Raw genomic sequence first — 25,192 nt, 5'->3', positions numbered from 1 at the left:
ACACCACAGCCCTCTTTATTGCTCTGGAATATAGAGAAAAATAAAAACAGCAAGCCATAACAAGTTCAGCAAGTTTATTAGTCTGGAATGCCTCAAATGATAAGTGAGCTGAACTAGATTGGTAAAAGGCAGCCTGATGAAAAGTCGAGGGGCAGGATGCAAGTCTGCTGATGTATATTATATCCTGTCTTTATTGTTTTTATAAATAATTAAATGCAGCAAACATTATCTTCCTACTTTCCCCACTACAACAAAATGATTTGAGCCGAGAGAGGACTGGCCTAAAGTCAACCCAACTTGCTTTTCTTTATAAAGTGGGACGAGAACTTTCAATTGCTTGGTTTTTAGCCTGGTATTATAACCACTGGAATAAATTGGTTAAAAATTTAAATTATGGCTATAAATTTGCCTTTTTAATTTTCAGGGGACTATATACGCTGCTCAAAAAAATAAAGGGAACACTCAAAAAACACATCCTAGATCTGAATGGATGAAATATTCTCATTCAATACTTTGTTCTGTACAAAGTTGAATGTGCTGACAACATATGAAATTGTTAATCAGTGTTGCTTCCTAAGTGGACAGTTTGATTTCACAGAAGTTTGATTTACTTGGAGTTACGATATATTGGGTTGTTTAAGTGTTCCCTTTATTTTTTTGAGCAGTATATATGGCTCCGGACTCAACCTTTTATTCGAACAATTCCCAGGGACACAGTTACATCTCACAAATCAATTTCTGGAATGTGTTGCAAGCAGTTGATGGTTGCTAATCTCTGTTGAGCTGACCTTTGGCCTTTGCTTGGTCTGTGATACCACCATTATAATGTGGAAACTGTAATTTATCCATAACATGTAATAAAACCAGGGGTGGCCAGCTGCCCGGAAGGGGGGAAACACAGTGGGGTAACAAAAATGGAGCTCCACCCCAGAGCATCCAATTTGCACTGAAAGATGTTGAAAGAAAATGCAGGGCGTCCTGCATAAGCCATGCCCACAGTGTGGTAGTAAACATTTTGGTAGCCCTTCACTGAATAAACCCACCAACAGTGCATTTTCCAACAGAAAAACATATCTTGCTAGAGGTGCCAACCTTCACATGCAGAAATATTATAACCAGCAACAAAGAACATTCACTTCCTCAAGACCTTTTTGACATGGTGCCTCGCTTAGTCCATTAAATATTTTAATGTTCCCCTGAGTAAAAAGTTCCACGTAATTCCTTAACAAGCTTAAGGCTTTAATTTTGCAAGAGCCAATACACTCCAGGAATAGCTGCCATGGAGGGAAAGCAACTCATGGGAATTCTGGCTGTTTGCAGTCAATGGGTAGATGTTCAGTGCCGGCAGGAGTCTCATTCTGATAAATGACCACAACCTAAAGAAACATATAATGAGATTTTAAGCCACTTGTTTGCATGCATTTCTCATTTTGTAGCTCAGAATAGAAATTCTCAGCCTACCAACTTCCTGTTGAATTTATCTGTCTTTCCTTGTTTCAAATAAGGGCTGGAATAATGTCTGACTCCATTCCCAAGAGGAATCTGGATTCTCAATGGAGCATAAAGACATTGCTGCCTCTCTTTAAAGCAGCTGCATCCTTTTCTGGTTTTGCATGGTTGATGCTGCCTCCTAAGTCCCAGAAATAAATGCTTTATATGCTCTCACATATTTCAGGGATTCTATATGAAGTGTTGCCTGGGCCATGTGTAGATTAGGTGGTACCTATTGTGTTGTTGTTAGAAACATAGAAACATAGAAGATTGACGGAAGAAAAAGACCTCAGGGTCCATCTAGTCTGCCCTTATAGTTGCTTCTGATCTTTCCCCCAACTAACCTCAGATTGTGCCCCCTTGTTCTTGGGTTCACTTTCCTATTAAAAACACTTCCCTCCTGAACCTTATTTAACTCTTTAGCATATTGAAATGTTTTGATCGTGTCCCCCCTTTCCCTTCTATCATCCAGACTATACAGATTGAGTTCATGAAGTCTTTCCTGATACGTTTTATGTTTAAGACCTTCCACCATTTTTGAAGCCCGTCTTTGGACCCGTTCAATTTTATCAATATCTTTTTGTAGGTGAGGTCTCCAAAACTGAACACAGTATTCCAAATGTGGTCTCACCACATGTTGTTGTTTTTGTTATTGTTATTGTTTTTGTTGTTATTGTTTTTGTTATTGTTTTTGTTGTTGTTGTTGTTGTTGTTGTTGTTATTATTATTATTATTATTATTATTATTATTATTATTATTAAACACATTTGCTGCAGAGGTGGGTTTCGGCAGGTTCTGACCAGTTTTGGAGAACTAGTAACGGAAATTTTGAGTAGTTCGGAGAACCGGTAAATACCACCTCTGACTGGCCTCACCCACATCTATTATTCTCTGCCTCCTGAGTCCCAGCTCATCAGGAAGAAATGGGGATTTTGTACTTTCCTATTAAAAACACTTCCCTCCTGAACCTTATTTAACCCTATTTAAATGTTTCGATCATGTCCCCCCTTTCCCTTCTGTCCTCCAGACTATACAGATTGAGTTCATTAAGTCTTTCCTGATACGTTTTAGGCTTAAGACCTTCCACCATTTTTGAAGCCCGTCTTTGGACCCATTCAATTTTATCAATATCTTTTTGTAGGTGAGGTCTCCAAAACTGAACACAGTATTCCAAATGTGGTCTCACCACATGTTGTTGTTGTTGTTGTTGTTGTTATTGTTTTTGTTGTTATTGTTTTTGTTGTTGTTATTGTTTTTTGTTGTTGTTGTTATTATTATTATTATTATTATTATTATTATTATTATTATTATTATTATTATTATTAAACACATTTGCTGCAGAGGTGGGTTTCGGCAGATTCTGACCAGTTTTGGAGAACTAGTAACGGAAATTTTGAGTAGTTCGGAGAACCGGTAAATACCACCTCTGACTGGCCTCACCCACATCTATTATTCTCTGCCTCCTGAGTCCCAGCTCATCAGGAAGAAATGGGGATTTTGTACTTTCCTATTAAAAACACTTCCCTCCTGAACCTTATTTAACCCTTTAACATATTTAAATGTTTGATCATGTGCCCCCTTTCCCTTCTGTCCTCCAGACTATACAGATGGAGTTCATGAAGTCTTTCCTGATACGTTTTATGCTTAAGACCTTCCACCATTCTTGTAGCCCGTCTTTGGACCCATTCAATTTTGTCAATATCTTTTTGTAAGTGACCAGTTCTGGAGAACCAGTAATGGAAATTTTGAGTACTTTGGAGAACCGGTAAATACCACCTCTGACTGGCCTCACCCACATCTATTATTCTCTGCCTCCTGAGTCCCAGCTGATCAGGAAGAAATGGGGATTTTGTACTAACCTTCCCCTGGAGTGGGGAGGGAACGGAGATTTTACACTATCCTTCCCCTGCCATTCCCACCAAGCTCCACCACGCCCACTGAGCCACGCCCACAGAACTGGTAGTAAAAAAAAGTGTGAATCCCACTACTGATTTGCTGCCCATCTTGTGGTTTGAGGCAACTCCAAGCATGTCCTAATATCTCCTTCTCTGCCAATTCAAGATGAAGGTTGGGCTCACTGTGATATGGAAAGTGGTTTGTTTCCTTTAGGTTTATCACAATATTAGAATTGACCACCACTATTTTTTTAAACTCAGGATTTGCAACATAGCATCATGTGCGAAGCCAAATTATTGCTTTGTTTCTTTTACAGCACACTCAGTATAAGGTATGAACTAGAATCTAAGTTTCTTGGCCAGCCATGTTTCCAAATCTGTTTCCTTGGATTAACTAACCTCCTTCTTTTGGAATCTTACCGTTTCTGTGAAGGTATTTCGGCAAAGCATCTTGCAGCCAAAAGACGAGAGAGAGATGGCGATGCAAAACTCCACGATGGTGAACACAAGAAGAATAGCCAAAATTCCTTCCACTATATGCTATCAATGAAGCAGAAAAGTAACAGATTCATTTTTATGTATATATATATATAGAGAGGCATATTTATCTCCAATTCTAAAGGAAGGAAAATGGTCTAGATTATGTTGTGGTTAGCTCTGGCCCAGCTCCTGCCCCAAGGACTGTGGATGTGGGGGAGACATCCACATGCTGCAGGCCTGTTTTGCCCCCGGTGGAATCTGCTGATGAAGGCTCCTCTGACCAAGAAGACATGAGTGACAGGGAGGAGGAGAGTGTGGCAGACAGCTCAGAAGGAGATCAATTATCTAGCTCCTCCTTGGATTCAGAACAAGAGTTAATGATACAGCCACGCATGCGGAGAGCGATGCATAGGCAACAACAACTGAGAGATTATTATCAAAGAAAATGAGGCCACCTGTGGTTGGGTGGGGCTGTGGTCATTAGTGAGGCTGCTGTAAATAGCAGCCTGTGGGTTTGGCCATTGTGATCGTTGTGTTTCGTGACTGCTTTACTGACTTTGACTTTTCGTGTGCTGATTTTTCCCAGCTTTGAACCTAAACCAGAGCAATGTGTGTTTCACTTTGTGAAAGAAGGACTTTAAATTGCCTCACAGCTGCAAGCTAAGTATCACAGGACTGATAAGGGACTTGTATAAATTACCAGTTTGTTTGGAGACGAGTACTCTTTGCTATACCAAAAGAGGGCTTAGTTTAAGTGAATTTTCATTATAAAGAACATTGTTTTGAATTTTTAAACGTGTGTGTCTGAAATTTGTACCTGTGAATTTTTGGGAGGATTCCACCAGAGAGCCCGACAGAACAGATTAGATACTTTATATAGCAGTGATGGTGAACTTGTGGCACGGGTGCCACAGGTAGCACGCGGAGCCATATCTGCTGGCATGCGAGCCGTTGCCCTAGCTCAGCTCCAAGGTGCATGTGTGTGCTGGCCAGCTGATTTTTGGTTTGCACAGAGACTCTGGGAGGGTGATTTTTGCTTCCAGAGGGCCTTCGAGGGAGGCCGTTTTTACCCTTTCCCAGATCCAGGGAAGTCTTTGGAGCCTGGGGAGGGCGAAACACGAGGCAACTGGGTCCAGCAGAAATTGGGAAATAGGCTTTTTCCAGCTTCCAGAGGGCCTCTAGGGGGCAGGGGAAGCTGTTTTTGTCCTCCCCAGGGTTTGGGCACTTTTATATGCTCTACCCTCCACATTGGCAAAAAGAATCCTAACTGCACATACGAACTGAATAAACAATCACTCACTGCTAACCCACATTCTGTAAAAGACCTTGGAATACTAATATCGAATGACCTAAGTGCTAAAGCCCACTGCAACAATATCGCCAAAAACGCCTCTAGAGATGTTAACCTGATCCTACGCAACTTCTGCTCAGGCAATCTCACTCTACTCACAAGAGCCTACAAAACTTTTGCCAGACCCATCTTAGACTACTGCTCATCTGTCTGGAACCCATACCACATCTCAGACATCAACACCCTTGAAAATGTCCAAAGATATTTCATCAGAAGAGCCCTTCACTCCTCCACTCGAAACAGAATATCCTATGAAAATAGACTAACAATCCTGGGCCTAGAAAGCCTAGAACTACGGCGTCTAAAACACGATTTGAGTATTACCCACAAGATCATATGCTGCAATGTCCTACCAGTCAATGACTACTTCAGCTTCAACCGCAACAGCACAGGAGCACACAACAAATTAAAACTCAAAACGAACTGCACCAAACTTCACTGTAAAAAATATGATTTCAACAATCGAGTTATCGAAGCATGGAACTCATTACCAGACTCAATTGTGTCAACCCCTAACCCCCAACACTTCTCCCTTAGACTCTCCACGATTGACCTCTTCAGGTTCCTAAGAGGCCAGTAAGGGGCGTACATAAATGCACTGGTGTGCCTTTCGTCCCCTGTCCAATTGTCTTTCCTTTCTTTCACCTATCTTATATATTCTCTTCCTTTCATATATCCTCTCCTCTAAGCCCACTTTCACCCTTTTTATATTATCACATGTCTATTTTCTTCCTATGTACTTGTGTATTGGACAAATGAATAAATAAATAATAAAATAAAATAAAATAGCATGCACTGACGCTCTTTCGGCATCCGAGGAAAAGAAGGTTTGCCATCACTGGTATATAAGCTCTGTCTTGCTTGGCCAAAAAGGAGGGTGGCGTTTTGGGGTTGTTGTTTTTTTAAGTTGAGAGCAGTGAGATAACATTTATAAGTTCATGTGATTGGGTGGGAATGGCTTACCGACCAAGATAAATGTTCAAATAGGTGCTTGGACTCTTTTTCAATTGATTAAGTCACATTATTTGAATAGATACAAAAAGGACAAATGATAGACAGCGTTATTTGTTGAAGAGCACAGTCACATTTTAAGGTTTTGTACTGAACCCGCAAAGTTCGGTATGATAACAGATTAGGCAAGTAGTTCAAATTTCTTTGATTGCTATAAAAGTTCACTTCTAGATAGTCATTAAAGTGATTAAAGTGTTTATGGGTAAAAACATACTGTTTAATTATTTCCTATTTTAAAAGTAATTAGGGATAATACTGAAGTACTGGAGAAGGAAGAACAATTAAAAAACTATTAAGTATTCAATCAATAGTGCATAAACGTACTACCGCCGCTGCATTCCCCCACCCCACCCCATGGGGGCAGCAGCCCAATACTGGTTCTACCTGATGGAGCTGACTAATGCCTCCTGGGCAGCATAGCTAGCACCTAGTCAAGATGGGACCCGGTTCCAAGTATCTAGTTTGCTCACAGTCTACACAACAAAAACTGCAAAACACACTTTTGTGGAACAAAAAAAGGTAACATTTGGTCAAAAAAAGAGAAAAGAAATGCCAGACGCAACAGTGCAATTAAATCTCTGGCGAGATTTTTTATGTCCCACATAAAAAACGGGCACAACTTTGGCTGCACTGATACAGCTACTATTTTAATTCTTGGCCATGCCTTGAACACCCTACTCTTGAAGCTGTTTGGAAAAAGACTGGGAGAAAGAAAATTAGAGCGGGCAAAACTTTTGAAACTCCAAGACAACATTTCTGCCCCTCAATTCCATGGTTAAAAAACTCTGAGATTTTTTTTGACCCCACCCTGTCCTCCAAAGATTTGCATGTCCAGCTAGAGGTCACCATTTGCCTTCTCTGTCCTACTGAAGCCAACTTTTTAGATGAAATTCTGAAAGGTTGCACACTTACAATAGTTTCAAGACACACTTCCAAAGGTTCGCTGCAGAAGTACATGAAATGAAATCTAACAGTTGGCAGTGTGATACCCAGGATTACGATACCAATACCAGCTGTTACAGCACTTATCACATTCATTGACAGCGCGCCTTTCACCTAGGAGAGAGATAAAATAAATTAATAAACATGTAAGAACAGGCACACGCACCAAGAGATTCAGCTAGCTTTGAATTCTGAATTTGCTTCAGACTGAAAAGGTGAGACTTTTACTCTACACCAGGGGTGTCAAACTCAAGGCCCATGGGCCTGATGCGGCCCACGAGATGCTTGGCTCTGGCCCGTGAAGCCACCCTGGAAACAGCGAAGGACCGGCTCACATTTATTTATTTTATTTATTTAATTGGATTTGACGCAGCTCACAGCATGTACAGAAAAACAAGAAACAATAATAGCAATCCAATGAATACATTAAAAAAAAAAGTCTTTAAAATTCTAATCCAAAAACCATCAATATCATTCATTCAACAATCAAACTAAAGCATTCATTGGTCGGGGGGAAGATCTAAGGCAGTGTTTCCCAACCTTGGCAACTTGAAGATATTTGGACTTCAACTCCCAGAATTCCACAGCCAGCATTCGCTGGCTGGGGAATTCTGGGAGTTGAAGTCCAAATATCTTCAAGTTGCCAAGGTTGAGAAACACTGATTGGGACAAACAACCTCTTTGCCAAAAACTGGCATAATGATACCCACAAAACACCCGGAGGTTCCAAAAAGGGAACTCGAGACAAGAATTTGGAGCAGAAACGCTCTTAAACAACAAGATAGAATCCTCATGATGCTCCATTTGATGTTGGTGATCCAGGAATATCAGAAATCCAACAAGCTTCTTTTTGGCCAACCAGTGGGTTAGAGCAGCCCAGAGCTTCAGATGAGAGACTTTTTCAACCTTTCCTGAAGAAGGTAGAGATCAGGGCCAGGATTCCAGAAATGGAGTGTTTCCAATTAAGCCATTAACATATGTCAAATGGGTTATTTACCAGTGGGATCTTGGGATTCCGAGCAGCTGCCACAGCTACGGATCCAGAGATGATATACTGGAAGAGAAGAGAAAGCAAGTGAACCACTATGGCTCTATCTCCAGAGAACAATATAGACCTAGAATCTCTCTCCCACCTTGAATTGTTGCCTACTGTCACTGTTCATTGTTCTCTGGTTATCTCTTGTGCTGAGCCTCAGTCAGCCTTCCATATTCTAGCTGAAGATGCAGCTGCTTTATTTTAAGGCATTAACCCTGCTGTTCTCTTTGCATTTACTATACACTTGTTACCCTCCGGGTCCTTTTCGACCCGGAGTATAAAAAGTTTGGTTCTAGCTACTGGAATGGTCTTTTTGAATACCTTTTTCACTGGTATACTAATTTGAACATTTCTGAACACAATGAAATGAAAAATGAAGTGAAAAGAGGAATGCTTATTTGTTTATTTTGCTCATAAAAGCACACCGCCTCCCTTTCTGTGCAATTATGTTCATTTTTATCTAGATTAGGCTGCAAAATCAGACTTTTTTCACCATCTTTGGCATTGGCATACTAATTAGAACATTACTGAACACAATGAAATGGAAATTGAAATGAAAAAAATGATGTCACATGTTTTTGGCTGAATTTGAAAATTAAGAGAGACTAGGATAGATCTATTTTGGCCTTATTTTGGCCTCATCAGCTAGTCATACCCTCACTGGGACTTGAACCTGCAACCTTTGCCTTGTAAGGCAGAGAATTAACCTCTAGGCTACAGTATCCAATCCCTTCAGCTCTGCACCAGGGAAGGGTTACATAATTTTGTGTCGAATCACCCTGGTGTATTGAAGGAACATCACAGCTCCTTATTTGCCTCTCAGCCTAACCCAGGGCCATTTCCAAGGCAATTAATTTTATTGATAGCTGACAATTCTATCTGTATGTGTCACATGTTTTTTGCTGAATTTGAAAATTAAGGGAAACTAGGATAGATCTATTTCAGCCTTATTTTGGCCTCATCAGCTAGCCATACACTCACTGGGACTTGAACCTGCAACCTTTGCCTTGTAAGGCAGAGAATTAACCTCTAGGCTACAGTATCCAATCCTTTCAGCTCTGCACCAGGGAAGGGTTACATATTTTTGTGTCGAATCTATATAAGGCTTCCAATTTTCAATTTTTTGAAAGCCTTTGCCCTTTGCCTACTAATTTGAACAGTAGCTAGATCCAACCTTTTTATACTCCGGGTCTTTTTATACTCCGGGTCTCCGGGTCTTGCCCAGCAAAAACAAAACACCCCCCCCCCCCAAAAAAAAACCCCACCGCCCTTAGAAAGAACCCCTCAAATGAGACAAAGTTATGGAATTTCAAGTTTCAGATATGCAGGGAATTTTTTTTACAAGGTCTCAATTTGGGTCTAAAAAGTCCTGAAAGGGACATCAGGGTTAAAGAAAGGAGCTACTACATTCACAGGCATTTTCAATAGTCTTGCACTACAATTTAGCATTTTCCTCATTTTGTTATGGCAGGGACACAGCTCTCCAGATGCTGTGAACAACTCTCAGATTCAGGATTCAGGCTGAATAAAAACGCTAAGAAGTGTGGCCATGAATGGGAACTGATTCTCACAATGATTATGGGGCAGTCCTCGCCCACCAAAATTGAGATGGGCAACTCGGTGCAGTTATTAAGTGTTATGTGATACGGCTGTGCTGACTTATACAGTAATGCAGTAATGAAGGATATCGAATAAGTCATCTGAAGCACAAATTCACATGAATGTGGCTTTCGACTTCCTGCTGGCTTCCCCATTGACTTAACATTATTATTATTATTATTATTATTATTATTATTATTATTATTATTATTATTATTTAGATTTGTATGCCGCCCCTCTCCATAGACTCGGGGCGGCTCACAACAATAACAAAGACAATGTAAGAACAAATCTAATAATTTAAAAAACACTAAAAACCCCATTATTAAAAGCAAACATACACACAAACATACCATGTATAAACTGTATAGGCCCGGGGGAGATGTCTCAGTTCCCCCATGCCTGACGGCAGAGATGGGTCTTAAGAACCTTATGAAAGTTAAGGAGGGTGGGGGCAGTTCTGATCTCCGGGGGGAGCTGGTTCAAAAGGTTTGGGGCCGCCACAGAGAAGGCTCTTCTCCTGGGTCCCGCCAAACATCATCGTTTAGTTGACGGGACCCAGAGAAGGCCAACTCTGTGGGACCTAACCGGTTGCTGGGATTCGTGCGGCAGAAGGCAGTCCCGGAGATATTCTGGTCCGATGCCATGAAGGGCTTTATAGGTCATAACCAACACTTTGAATTGTGACCGGAAATTGATCGGCAACCTATGCAGACTGCGGAGTGTTGGTGTAACATGGGCATACTTTGGGAAGCCCATGATTGCTCTCGCACCTGCATTTTGCACGATCTGAAGTTTCCGAACATTTTTCAAAGGCAGCCCCATGTAGAGAGCATTACAGTAGTCGAACCTATGAGAAGCTGATTGTGCAAAAGGTGAACTCAGGACCACTGTAAAATGCACACCAGGTGCCAGACAACTGAATCATGTTCATGGGGACCTTGGAGTGACTATGATGGCCAGAAGTTTGAAAACTGGTCCGTCCGCCATCCCTCCATATTGTAATTTGGAACAATCGCTGAATGAGCTGGGAATGAGGAAATAGAGTCAATGTAGTTACCTGCGTTCATGTTTGCAATCTCTTAGTTCAGTGGTTTTCTAGAAATTTTCTGAAACTTGGAGAATAGACATAAGCCACAAAATGAAACTAGCCAAGCTGCTAAACTATAGGACCCTTCAGCTAAGGCCAGTTTGCCTTGAGGCTGCTTAGGATATGCACCGGGATCTCTAGTTATGCTGTTGACTCATTTTAATACACCATTATGTAAAATTACCAAGATTCCACTCCAATAAGGCATCATTATACTAATATAGATAATGAAAAAGCCATCGGTTACATCGAGCAGGATCCCGAAAATAATTCCTGTGATTCCTATGAATATCTGTGTGATCTGGAAAGAGAGAGAGAGAAAAGAAATCACAAGATCAGTGATGGTCAGGAGTGGGAAACAACAAAACTCTGAATGTCACTGAACTACAACTCCCAGCATGTCACTAAACTACAATGTCACTGAACTACAACTCCCAGCATCTCTCCCAACACTGGTTTAGATCACTGTTGTTCATCAGCCTCTCTTCATGTCATTTTAGCAACTGGCCAGTAGGAGGCACTACACAATCAATTTCATCCTTTTTGGGATTCCTCAGGCATAGGCATCTTTATGTTCAACCCATATATACATAATTATATACACTGCTGAAAGAAATAAAAATAAACACATCCTAGATCTGAATGAATTATTCTCATTGAATACAGTAGTCCCTCACTATACCGCGCTTCACCTACTGCGGCTTCACTTCATCGCGGGTTTTCAAGAAATATTAATGAGAAAAATCATTCGCGGATCTTCGCTGGTTCGCAGGTTTCTGAGGAAGTCGATCGGCAGATTTAAACAGCCCACGGAACTCGATCGGCAGGTTTTTCAAGAAAAATATATCTAAAATTGTAAATGTATTTAAATACTGTATCTAAAATAAATACTGTGTGGGAAGGGTTTATAAACACTTAAAACAATGAAAACTTACCAAACAATTACAATATTGTTGGGGGGACGTTTGCCCAGGTTCACCTGGTGCGCCAGTTGCGGCCCTATTTGGACCGGGAGTCATTGCTCACAGTCACTCATGCCCTCATCACCTCGAGGCTCGACTACTGTAACGCTCTCTACATGGGGCTACCTTTGAAAAGTGTTCGGAAACTTCAGATCGTGCAGAATGCAGCTGCGAGAGCAGTCATGGGCTTTCCCAAATATGCCCATATCACTCCAACACTCCGCAGTCTGCATTGGCTGCCGATCAGTTTCCGGTCACAATTCAAAGTGTTGGTTATGACCTATAAAGCCCTTCATGGCACCGGACCAGAATATCTTCGGGACCGCCTCCTGCCGCACGAATCCCAGCGACCGGTTAGGTCCCACAGAGTTGGCCTTCTCCGGGTCCCGTCGACTAAACAATGTCGTCTGGCGGGACCCAGGGGAAGAGCCTTCTCTGTGGGGGCCCTGACCCTCTGGAACCAGCTCCCCCCTGAGATTAGGATTGCCCCCACCCTCCCTGCCTTTCGTAAACTCCTTAAGACCCACCTTTGCCGTCAGGCATGGGGGAACTAAAACACCTCCCCATTGCCCATGTTGTTTTGTTGATTGATTGACTGTGTGCCTGTTTTTTATATATACTGTTTTTTATGAGATTATTAATTTAACCCTGCTGTTCTGTTCGGGTCGTATGCGACCCAAAGCCAAGTTTGAGTCCCTGTAAAAAAATTTTCCCTGCATATCTGAAACTTGAAATTTCATGGCTTTTCATCATTTCAGGGGTTCTCTCTATGAGAATTTTTGTGGGGGGTGGGGGCTTAGTTTTTGCTGGGCAAAAATAGTTACAAATCTTCTGTTCCCGGGTCACCCTGACCCGGACCGAAAACTCTTCATTTGCAGTGCTTATGTTTGGTCTTTTTGAAAGCTTTTTTCACTTGGAAAGTAGTCTGAACATTTCTGCACACAATGATATGAAAATTGGAATGAAAAAAGTAAATCTTATTGGTTTATTTTGCGGATATAATGCACGCCCCCCCCCCCCGTTTTTGTGAATTTTTTTTCAATTTATGGATAGTTTTGCATGCAAAATGCATTCTATTTTACTAAAGTTGGTGTGGGATTTGTTACTTTTCTTAAACAGAACAGCAGGGTTAAATTGGAACTGGATGGGTGGGCATTGGATTTGGTATTGTGTACTGTACTGTTTTTTATTATTGTTGTGAGCCGCCCCGAGTTTGCGGAGAGGGGCGGCATATAAATCCAATAAACCTAAACCTAAACCTAATATAAATACTTAAATAAGTACTATCAGTCGATAAATTCCCCATTGCGGATTTCACCTATCGCGGCCAGGTCTGGAACATAACACCAGCGATAGGTGAGGGACTACTGTATTTTGTTCTGTACGAAGTTTGAAAATGCAAAACAGCAGGTGAAAATTATTGTCAATCAGTGTTGCTTCCTGTTTGATTTCACAGAAGTTTGATTTACTAGGAGATATATTGTGTTGTTTAAGTGTTCCCTTTATTTATTTATTTTTGAGCAGTATATATATAAATAAGAAAAGAATTCCTCCCCCCCTCCCCCCAGGCCTCATGCTACAGCCCTCAAGACCAACTTCCTGTAAGAGGTTATACAGTTCTTAGATATTACATTAGCTGACCAATAAAACACATCGTCATTTAACAATGGGTGAGTGGGTGTGGTGTGATGGCTCAGCAGCTGCAAGCTGTGTTGAAACCTCCTGGTGAGTCAGTGGGGTAACACCTGGGGTCCTTGATGCGTTACCCCACTGACTCATCAGGAGGTTCCAACATAGCTTGCAGCAGCTCAGGTCTCGCTGTGTTCGCCCTAGAACAAGGACAGAAACACCAGCCTGAAGATGACGAGTGGGACCTTGTCGAAATGTCGCCAGAAATTTCCCAATCCTACACGGGGAGAAACCCAAATATACCAAGACCATCATACCTGTACCCGTGAAAATCTACGAAAACAAATATATATATATATATATATATATATATATATATATATATATATATATTTGTTTTCGTAAATTTTCACGGGTATATGTATGTAGATTGTTCTGAGTTCGGGTTTTGCCCTGTGTAATATTTTGCATGTCTATGCGACGTTTCGGCGAAATCACATTCACCATCATCAGGCTGAAGTTCCAATCTTTGTGTTGTTGTAAAATGGAATGTTGAAAAAACTAAATTACTCCACAAAACAGAGAATTTATATAGAAGAATTTCTCTAGAAGCTATAGAAATTGAGAGGAGACCTCTTTGCATAAATAAAAGAGATGACACGTCCCGCCTACCAGAAATTTGGAAACCAGCCTTAAACAAAAAAAACACTTCATAATAATCAGCATGTCAATCCTTCTAATAATTATGATTTTAGAATTTTATATTTGGAAATCAGCCTTAAACAAAACACTTCATAAAAATCTCCATGTCATTCCTTCTAATAATTATGATTACACCAACCAATCAGATCACTGAAACATAATCACCCAATCTATTTGCTACATTCAAAACAAATCTCCACCCCCACACTATATACTTGGAAGAAATGACAGTTGCTAACATTCCATTTTACAACAACACAAAGATTGGAACTTCAGCCTGATGATGGTGAAAAGAATAGGAGACCAGGGGATATTTCCAAAATGAAAAGACCATCATTCCATTTCTCTCCATACTCACCCCCAGAGCTAGAGGTTCACCCCGAAAAAACTTCTTCACTGGGCCTGGAAGATCAGTCTCAATGGTGGAGCCCAGGTTTAGACTAGAATCCATGCTGGCCTTTGCGAGAATGGCGGCTCCTTTAGGCCAGCAAACCCAACACTGCTGAGGACCATAGAAAGGAAGGGAAAAGAGAGAGAATGTAGAAAAGACACGATCCCCATCTTTAAATTTCTCATTCCTCAGTACTTAAGTTCTGCATCTGAAAGCTTCTACAGAATGCACTTTGCAGCACGTTTTACCCTTACATTTATCCTTAAATTGCAGGTACCTACGGTAGCCGACAGTGAATTAGGGATTATATTTTCTTAGAGCAGGGATGGCGAACCTTTTTTTTCCTCAGGTGCCGAAAGAGCATGCACGCTCGCCATCGCACATGCGCGAGTGCCCACACTCATAATTCAATGCCTGGGGAGGGCAAAAACACTTTCCCCTATTCGCTGGAGGCCCTCTGGGAGGCTGGAAACGGCCTGTTTCCCAACTTCTGGTTGGCCCAGTAGGCTCATGTTTTACCTTCCCCAGGCTCCAAAGGCTTCCCTGGAGCTGAGAGAGGGTAAAAACACCCTCCCAGAGCCTCTGTGCAAGCTAAAAATCAGCTGGCCGGCATACACATGCACATTGGAGCTGAGCTAGGGCAACGGCTCACGTGCCAGCAGATATGACTCCGCGTGCCACCTCTGACACCCAAACAGTAGTCAATATAAACTTTATTTGATTAGTCAATCGACCATATCAAAGCGAGGAAAAGGACCACATCGGTCGTCATAAAACTGTGACTTGTTAAAATACAATAAAATTGGCTAAAATAGAGGGAATTTGAATAAATAATAAGTTAAAATGCAGTATAATATGCTAAAATTGAATAGTAAAGCATGAGAATATAACTCGTGCAAAGGATTATATTAAACAAATCTAAGATACTGATATAAAATAGCATGCCATATGTTTGCCATCCCTGTCTTAGAGTGAAACTAAAGTTATCCTGGGAATTTTGCCTGCAGGGAGATTCTCATCTCTTTGGCAGAAGAGAGGATCTTCTATATATGACAAGAAAAATGCACTTTGCAGCACGTTTTACCCTTAAATTTATCCTTAAATTGCAGGTACCTACGGTAGCCGACAGTGAATTAGTGATTACATTTTCTTAGAGCAGGGATGGCGAACCTTTTTTTTCCTCAGGTGCCAAAAGCATAAGTCCGAAAAGTTAGAAGAGTAAATTTCTGGTCTCAGTGGCTGACCCAAATTTGATTTGACAAGAAAATTGTTCGTGTCTGAACCTCCAGCAAGATTAGACAAATAATCTTTCATTTCAGAAGCTCTAGCACAGTGGTGGGATTCAAACATTTTACTGCCGGCTCTGTGGGCATGGCTTGGTGGGCATGATGTGACTTGGTGAGTGTGGTGTGGTGGGCATGGCAGGGGAAGATTATTGCAAAATCTCCATTCCTTCCTAATCAGCTGGGATAAATCATCACTGGGGAACAGCAATTTTGTTGATTTAAATCTGTGACTTGTTTTCAACTAACATTTGACTTCTGGATCCAAAAATAGCCACAGTTTTTGTCTATCACGTCAACTTTTAAAGCTACAGGATACTTTCAAAAGTCATACAAATTGTGCACATAACGGAAAGTAAAAACTTACCAAATATACTGTTTACAAAGAATAATTTTATTCATACAAAGGCTATAATAATTACTGCAAGTTAAGTTGTGTTCATACTAAATAGTTGTTTTTGATAATTATACATATTAAGGTAAAAAAATTGCTTATAGCTTTTTCTGGAGGGTTTAATCTGTTGGCATTCTTGCTTGGCACCAACAATAGTCAGCAATCATATGTAACATAGAAAACATAGAAGACTGACGGCAGAAAAAGACCTAATGATCCATCTAGTCTGCCCTTATACTATTTTTTGCATTTTATCTTAGGATGGATATATGTTTATCCCAGGCATGTTTAAATTCAGTTACTGTTGATTTACCAACCACGTCTGCTGGAAGTTTGTTCCAAGGATCTACTACTCCTTCAGTAAAATAATATTTTCTCATGTTGCTTTTGATATTTCCCCCAACTAACTTCAGATTGTGTCCCCTTGTTCTTGTGTTCACTTTCCTATTAAAAACACTTCCCTCCTGGACCTTATTTAACCCTTTAACATATTTAAATGTTTCGATCATGTCCCTCCCTTTTCCTTCTGTCCTCCAGACTATACAGATTGAGTTCATTAAGTCTTTCCTGATACGTTTTATGCTTAAGACCTTCCACCATTCTTGTAGCCTGTCTTTGGACCCATTCAATTTTGTCAATATCTTTTTGTAGGTTCTCCAGAACTGAACACAATATTCCAAATGTGGTCTCACAAGCGCTCTATATAGCGGGATCATAATCTCCCTCTTCCTGCTTGTTATACCTCTAGCTATGCATCCAAGCATCCTACTTGCTTTTCCTACCGCCCGACCACACTGCTCACCCATTTTGAGACTGTCAGAAATCACTACCCCTAAATCCTTCTCTTCTGAAGTTTTTGCTAACACAGAACTGCCAATACAATACTCAGATTGAGGATTCCTTTTCCCCAAGTGCATTATTTTACATTTGGAAACATTAAACTGCAGTTTCCATTGCTTTGACCATTTATCTAGTAAAGCTAAATCATTTACCATATTACAGAGGCCTCCAGGAATATCAACCCTATTGCACACTTTAGAGTCATCGGCAAATAGGCAAACCTTCCCTACCAAACCTTCCCCTATGTCACTCACAAACATATTAAAAAGAATAGGACCCAGAACAGACCCTTGTGGCACACTGCTTGTAACCTGTCTCTGCTCAGAATACTCGCCATTAACAATAACTCTCTGATGTCTACGCTTCAGCCAGCTGTAAATCCACTGAACTATCCAGGGATTAAGTCCAATCTTCACTAATTTATCTATCAGCTCTTTATGTGGAACCGCATCAAAGGCTTTGCTGAAGTCCAGATAGGCAATATCCACCGCACCACCTTCATCCAACACCTTTTTGACATATGTACATCCCATCTACCTTATATCGTGCCTCCGTGACCTTCAAATCTTGGTGGAATCGCTCACCCTGGTCATCACTGACAGCACCAAGATTTTCCAGGAAGTTAGCAAGATGGCTATGTAAAAATTGCAATTTAATGCTTATGTTGCAACGTAGCAGTTTGAAGGTCTCCAAGAATTGGTGAACAATTTCAGCGTAATTCTGTGCTCATGTATTTCCAAGAAAGTCTTTAACCATTTTTTTTAATGCCAACCAAGCATTCTTTTGAACTTCTGACATTGTTCTGATGAAATGTTTATCTTTAACAAGCTGATGAATCTGTGGACCCATAAAAACACCGCCCTTTATCTTTTCAAATGACAGGCTAGGAAATGCCAAAATGAGATACAGTGGTACCTCATGATACGAACCCCTCGCCATACGAACAATCCGAGATACGAACCCGGGGTTCGAAAAATTTTTGCCTCTTCTTACGAACTTTTTCCGTCTTACGAACCCACCACCGCCGCCGAGAAGCCCCGCCGCCCAGCTGTTGCTTTTTGAAACAGCTGGGGGGCTTCTCGGCATCCTCCTGAACCTGAACGCCAAACCCGAACTTCCGGGTTCGGCGTTCAGGACGCCGCCGAGAAGCCCCCCAGCTGTTTCAAAAGGTGACAGCTGGGCGGCAGGGCTTCTCGGCGGCCTCCCGAATGCCGAACCCGGATGTTTGGCAAAAGTTTGGGTTCAGGAGGCCACTGAGAAGCCCCGGCGCCTGGCTGTCGCTTTTTGAAACAGCCGGGGGGCTTCTCAGCGTCCTGCTGAACCTGAACACCAAACCCGAACTTCTGGGTTCGGCGTTCGGGAGGCCGCCGAGAAGCCCCCTGGCTGTTTCAAAAGGTGACAGACTGGCGGCGGCGGTTTTTTGTAGGTTTTTTTTCGTTGCACGCATTAATTCCTTTTTACATTTTTTCCTACGGGAAACAATGTTTCGTCTTACGAACTTTTCGCCTTACGAACCTCTCCCGGGAACCAATTAGGTTCGTAAGACGAGGTATTACTGTACTTGAAACAGTCTCCTTCAATTGGCAGAGCTTTAACGAATTGCTTCATGAGACCCAATTTTATATGCAGAGTGGAAATATAATGTTCTTTCTGTCGACAAGCGGCTGATGTAGAACGTTTGGATCACCAGGTTTCAGGTCAGATCTTGGTGGCCAATTCAACTGCAATTGAAGCCAATACAAGAGCAACACTGCTTTCTATGATCCATTTATGTATTTATTTATTAGATTTGTATGCCACCCCTCTCCGTACACTCCATGCTCGATTCTGCAGAGAGTGGTCACATTCTTATAAAGTGTAGAGAAAAAACTTGACGTGATAGAAGAAAACTAACTACAGTTTTGAAGCCAGCATGCCTAATTAACTACAAAACAGCTCAAAAATCAAACTCAACAGAACTTGTGTTACAAATTGTTCCCATAGAGGTGGGGCCAGTCAGAGGTGGTAGGAACAAGGAATTATAATGGACTGGTTTATGAGACTATACATTCAGATGAGATATGAAAAAGTTAGTAAGGCAGAGAATATTATATTGGAGAAGACCGAATTAGATGAAATATTAATAGCCGTAGATGAGAATTTGGTCCAGAAACTATATAATTATTTATTATATGTGGAGTTGGAATTTGAATGTTAAATATACTATGGTTAAATGGGCATAAAACTTGGGTATACAATAGAATTATGAAAACAACTGTGGGAAAGAAAATTTATATAAAATGTTTTACAAATGGCACATGTCACCAGAAAGAATTGCTAAAATGTTTAAGGACAAAACTATGAAAAGTTGGAAATGTCAGTACACACAAGATCCTTTTATTATACGTGGTGGACATGTGCAGCAGCAAAAATATTTTGTATTCGAATACAGACACGAATTGGAAAAAAATGGTTAAGCAAAAGCTAGAATTAAGACTAGAGACCTTTTTGTTGGGCATTTTGCCAAACAATTTTAGTAAAGAAGACACATACTTAATTGTACATGTGATAACAGCAGCAAGAATTGTATATACACAAAAATGGAAAGGATCTAAGATTCCATCTGAAGAAGATATACTTACAAAAATCTTGGATTGTGCGGAGATGAATAGAGTGGAATGGAACTTAAAGACAGAGAAAAATCTAAATATTATAATTAAAAGTTGACTCAGCCTTTCAGCCTTCGAGGTGGATAAAGTGAAGACCCAGATTGTTTGGAGCATTATACTGATTGTGTAAGCCGCTTAGGGAGGGCTGTAAAAACACTATGAAGTGGTATATAAGTCTAAATGCTATTGCTAATGCTATAAGGTTTGGGTGAAGTTTTATAATTGGATAGAAAATGAATACAGTTAGAAACAGTAGTAAAATAAGCACAAAAATAAAAAATTAGGAGTGATAAAGAAATAAAGTAACCCAGATAACAAAATTAGAATGAGGAGGTAGCATTATTTTTACTGTATGCTGATCATTAAAAGAAAACTATTATAAACAGTTTTTTTAATATTATAAAAGAGAAAAAGAAAAGAATATAACTGTTTAGTAATATACTATCAATCTGTTTAATATAAGATTTATTGGATTTGAAACCAATCAAGGGAAGGTTTAGAGAGAGAAAGAGGAAGTATTGCCCACAAGATCATATGCTGCAGCGTCCTGCCTGTCGGCGACTACTTCAGCTTCAACCACAACAACACAAGAGCACACAACAGATTTAAACTTAATATTAACTGCTCCAAACCTGACTGTAAAAAATATGACTTCAGTAACCGAGTTGTCGAAGCATGGAAATCATTACCGGACTCCGTAGTGTCATCCCCAAACCCCCAACACTTTACCCTTAGATTATCTACGGTTGACCTATCCAGATTCCTAAGAGGTCAGTAAGGGGCGAGTACAAGTGCACTAGAGTGCCTTCCGTCCCCTGTCCTATTGCTCTCCTATATCTCCTATACCTTTCTTCTATTCCTATATCTCTTCTTCTATTCTTTCATTGATATGTTCTATTACTATACCTTCTTTTCTATTATTTCTTAGATATATTTTACTATGAGTATCTCCTCTGTAACCTTCATCATGTATTTTACTATATGTATATGTGTGTGTGTGTGTGTGTGTGTGTATACACACACCCACTAAAACCCTCATTGTGTATTGGACAAAATAAATAAAAAAAATAAAAAATAAAAAGTTTGTAGAAAGGAGGAAGTTTATTTTTTATTTGTAGTTTGTGAATCTTCTAGTCCAACCTCCTGCTGGTGCAGAAGACCCTCTACCATCCCAGACATATGACAGTCCAGTCTCTTCTTCAAGGTCTCCAGCGTTGGAGCATTCACAACCTCCGCAGGCAGGCCATTCCACTGGTTGATCGCTCTCACCATCAGAACGTTCTTCCTTATTTCTAGGTTGAATCTCTCCTTGGTTAGCTTCCATACATTGCTCCTTGTCTGGCCCTCTGGTGCTTTGAAAAACAATGTGACCCCCCCCTCCTCACTGTAGCAGCCCCTCAAATATCTGAAGACTGCTATCATGCCCCCACCCCACCCCCGGGACCTCCTCTTCACTAGATTATCCATGCCCAGTTCCTGCAAACCTTTCCTCCTAAGTTTTGGTTTCTATTCCTTTATCATTCTGCTTACCCTCTTCTGTATTTTTTCCAGAGTTTCAGTGAGTTTCCTTTTTGTAGTGTGGAGCCCAAAATTGAATGCAGTCCTCTAGGTGTGGTCTGACAAAGGCATTATAAAGTGGTATCAGTTCCTCCTAAGTCCTAGATTGTATCCCTCTGTTGATGCCGCTTAAGATTGGGTTGGCTTTTTTAGCTGCCCCTGCACATTGATGGCTTAGTTTAGTTGGTTGTCTACCAAGACTTCTAGATCTCTCTCACAGTCACTTGCATTGAGTGTGGTTTCACTCAGTTTGTACGTATGTTCTGGGGGTTTTCTACTCAAAAAAAGGGGGAGTGGAGAGAGAAAGGAAGGAGGGAGGGAGAGAAGGAAAGTAGACGGAAGAGTTGAAAAGAGTGAGAGGAGAGTGAGAACGAAAAAAAAGACTACAGACTGACAGATTTATTAATATGATAGAGGTGCAGATAAGGAAATATAAGGGATTAGATAGAATTATGTAACTATGTATGTAACAAGCAGGAAGAGGGAAATTATGATCCCGCTATATAGAATGCTGGTGAGACCACATTTGGAATACTGTGTTCAGTTCTGGAGACCTCACCTACAAAAAGATATTGACAAAATTGAACGGGTCCAAAGACGGGCTACAAGAATGATGGAAGGTCTTAAGCATAAAACGTATCAGGAAAGACTTAATGAACTCAATCTGTATAGTCTGGAGGACAGAAGGAAAAGGGGGGACATGATCGAAACATTTAAATATATTAAAGGGTTAAATAAGGTTCAGGAGGGAAGTGTTTTTAATAGGAAAGTGAACACAAGAACAAGGGGACACAATCTGAAGTTAGTTGGGGGAAAGATCAAAAGCAACATGAGAAAATATTATTTTACTGAAAGAGTAGTAGATCCTTGGAACAAACTTCCAGCAGACGTGGTAGATAAATCCACAGTAATTGAATTTAAACATGCCTGCGATAAACATATATCCATCCTAAGATAAAATACAGAAAATAGTATAAGGGCAGACTAGATAGACCATGAGGTCTTTTTCTGCCGTCAGACTTCTATGTTTCTATGTTTCTATGTTTCTATTGATCTTATTTTATTTCCAAAGGTAGATGCATTGATATATGTATGGATGTGGAGTTCAAAAAAATATAAAAAATATTGGAAACCGTAAACGCAGCCTGCTCCCCCTTTTTAGCAACTTCCCAAGATTTTCTCCACCTTTGACATCAACACTTCAGAGGTTGAATCTCCTAAATCACTCCCCACCCCCCACCCCACCCACCCCACCCCCGCTGGACAGATTGGTGCTTCGAAGAGTTTTATGAAAATATTTACTGACCCCTCGCATCCTGGACATAAACTGTTTCAACTCCTTCCCTCAAAAGGTCACTACAGAGCACTGCACACCAAGACAACTAGACACAAGAACAGTTTTTTTCCCGAACTCCATCACTCTACTAAACAAATAATTCCCTCAACCCTGTCAAACTTTTTACTAAGTCTGCGCTACTATTACTACTAGTTTTTTCTCATCATTCCTATCATCCATTTCCTCCCACTTAGGACTGTATGACTGTGACTTGTTGCTTGTATCCTAAGATTTTTATTAATATTGATTGTTTCTTCGTTGCTTATTTGACCCCTATGTACCACATGACTCTTGACAAATGTATCTTTTCTTCTATGTACCTTGAGAGCCTATGCACCAAAGACAAATTCCTTGTGTGTCCAATCACACTTGGCCAATAAAGAATTCTATTCTATTCTATTCCATTCCCGCAAAGGCGAATTCAACCCCGTTACTTCATCCATCTGCTTTCGGGACGCAGGATCCATTGCACACCGCCACCCCCACCCCCGAATGGAGTTGGAAAGGCTCAGATTTCAAGCGGGGGAGAGGAGGGGGGGGAAGCAAAAAGCGTTCATCTGAAAAACTTACTGCAGTAATTACAGAAAGTTACTACGTTGCCTGGATTCAGCTGCTGGGTTTATAGGATCGGCTGGGCTAAGCGTGAATAGTCCCCGTCCCCCCAGGAAAGCCCCTCGGAGTAGCAGAAGGGGAGCTAGCCGGCTGAGGTTGACCCACCCACTCCCGCTCGGCTTGGGATCCTTCGTCCTTTTGTCGTCCCCCCCCTCCCCGGCGTTACTGGTCACCAGCCCAGGAAGGACACAAGGTAACTCACCTAACTTTGGGGTTTGGTCCAAAGCCTGGCGCTTCGGCTCCTTCCTTTCTCAAAGGCTGGCGAGCGAGTGATCTCTACGAGGAAGCAGAGCGGATTCTTCTCTTACCCTTCTCTTACCCTTCCTCTTCTTTTCCTCGAAAACCCATTTTCGCTTCCTTTGATTAAGGGAATAGCTTGCGCCAGCCTCATCTTTGCAGCTGCAAGACACGTCGCAGCATCTCAGGACCTTTTTAAGTCTTCCAAACTTTTGTTTTGCTGTAAAAGATAAGATAGATAGATAGATAGATAGATAGATAGATAGATAGATAGATAGATAGATAGATAGATAGATAGATAGATAGATAGATAGATGATAGATAGATAGATAGATAGATAGATAATGATAGATAGATAGATGATAGATGATAGATAGATGATAGATGTTTGATAGATAGATAGATAGATAGATAGATAGATAGATAGATAGATAGATAGATAGATGAAAGATAGATGATAGATGCTTGATAGATAGATAGATAGATAGATAGATAGATAGATAGATAGATAGATAATGATAGATAGATGAAAGATAGATGATAGATGCTTGATAGATAGATAGATAGATAGATAGATAGATAGATAGATAGATAGATAGATAGATGATAGATAGATAGATAGATAGATAGATAGATAGATAGATGATAGATAGATGATAGATAGATGATAGATGATAGATGTTTGATAGATAGATAGATAGATGATAGATAGATAGATAGATAGATAGATAGATAGATAGATAGATAGATAGATAGATAGATAGATAGATAGATAATGATAGATAGATAGATGATAGATAGATGATAGATAGATGATAGATGTTTGATAGATAGATAGATAGATTGATAGATAGATAGATAGATAGATAGATAGATGATAGATAGATAGATAGATAGATAGATAATGATAGATAGATGATAGATAGGTGAAAGATAGATGATAGATGATAGATAGATAGATAGATAGATAGATAGATAGATAGATGATAGATAGATAGATAGATAATGATAGATAGATAGATGATAGATAGATGATAGATGTTTGATAGATAGATAGATAGATAGATAGATAGATAATGATAGATAGATAGATGATAGATAGATGATAGGTGTTTGTTGATAGATAGATAGATAGATAGATAGATAGATAGATAGATAGATGATAGATGATAGATGTTTGATATAGATAGATAGATAGATAGATAGATAGATGATAGATAGATAGATAGATAGATAGATGATAGATGTTAGATAGATAGATAGATAGATAGATGATAGATGTTTGATAGATAGATAGATAGATAGATAGATAGATAATGATAGATAGATAGATGATAGATAGATGATAGATAGATGATAGATGTTTGATAGATAGATAGATAGATAGATAGATAGATAGATAGATAGATAGATAGATGATAGATGTTGATAGATAGATAGATAGATAGATAGATAGATAGATAGATGATAGATAGATAGATAGATAAATTCTCAGAAAAATTAATTTTTTGTGTGTGTTTACTGTGATTTAGCTGTCTTTGCATGACAAAGAACACAGTAACAGTAATGCTTAAGTAACAAAATTTAGGGAGAAATCAGTTATGTTATTTCCACTTCCTCTTTAGAAAAGCAGAAAGGGCAAATGACTGGGTAAGTGAAGATTTTTTTTAACCCTGCTGTTCTGTTCGGGTCGTATGTGACCCGAA

The 25,192-nt window shown here is 40.2% G+C and overlaps 1 protein-coding gene across 4 annotated transcripts; it reads right to left on the bottom strand.

Moving 5' to 3' along the window:
* LOC139173908 (membrane-spanning 4-domains subfamily A member 4A-like) lies at nt 1-23,510 on the bottom strand. 4 transcript variants are annotated; one of them, XM_070763803.1, is made up of 7 exons: nt 23,452-23,510; nt 14,547-14,687; nt 11,080-11,196; nt 8,168-8,224; nt 7,141-7,284; nt 3,807-3,926; nt 1-1,376 (listed from the first exon to the last, which is right to left on the bottom strand). In XM_070763803.1, the coding sequence occupies exons 2-7, from the start codon at nt 14,637-14,639 to the stop codon at nt 1,296-1,298; spliced, it is 612 nt and encodes a 203-aa protein (XP_070619904.1). In that variant the 5' UTR covers nt 14,640-14,687; nt 23,452-23,510; the 3' UTR covers nt 1-1,295. The 4 variants fall into 4 exon arrangements, with proteins under 4 accessions (XP_070619904.1, XP_070619908.1, XP_070619905.1 ...); XM_070763807.1 differs by having other exon boundaries at nt 11,143-11,196; XM_070763804.1 differs by having other exon boundaries at nt 14,547-14,690; nt 23,452-23,506.
* Nucleotides 23,511-25,192: the final 1,682 nt, after the last annotated feature.

Source organism: Erythrolamprus reginae, chromosome 11 (genome assembly GCF_031021105.1).
Source record: "Erythrolamprus reginae isolate rEryReg1 chromosome 11, rEryReg1.hap1, whole genome shotgun sequence".
Classification (NCBI taxonomy): Eukaryota; Metazoa; Chordata; class Lepidosauria; order Squamata; family Dipsadidae; genus Erythrolamprus; species Erythrolamprus reginae.
This window is presented reverse-complemented; position numbering and strand designations above follow the sequence as displayed.

Excerpts from the sequence above, each read along its gene's own strand:
- LOC139173908 (XM_070763803.1), bottom strand. The coding sequence starts at position 14,639 with ATGGATTCTAGTCTAAACCTGGGCTCCACCATTGAGACTGATCTTCCA. Across the intron at positions 11,197-14,546 it reads GTGAACCTCTAGCTCTGGGG|ATCACACAGATATTCATAGG; the intron begins GTGAGTATGGAG and ends CTCTCTTTCCAG. Across the intron at positions 1,377-3,806 it reads GAAATACCTTCACAGAAACG|GTTGTGGTCATTTATCAGAA; the intron begins GTAAGATTCCAA and ends ATGTTTCTTTAG.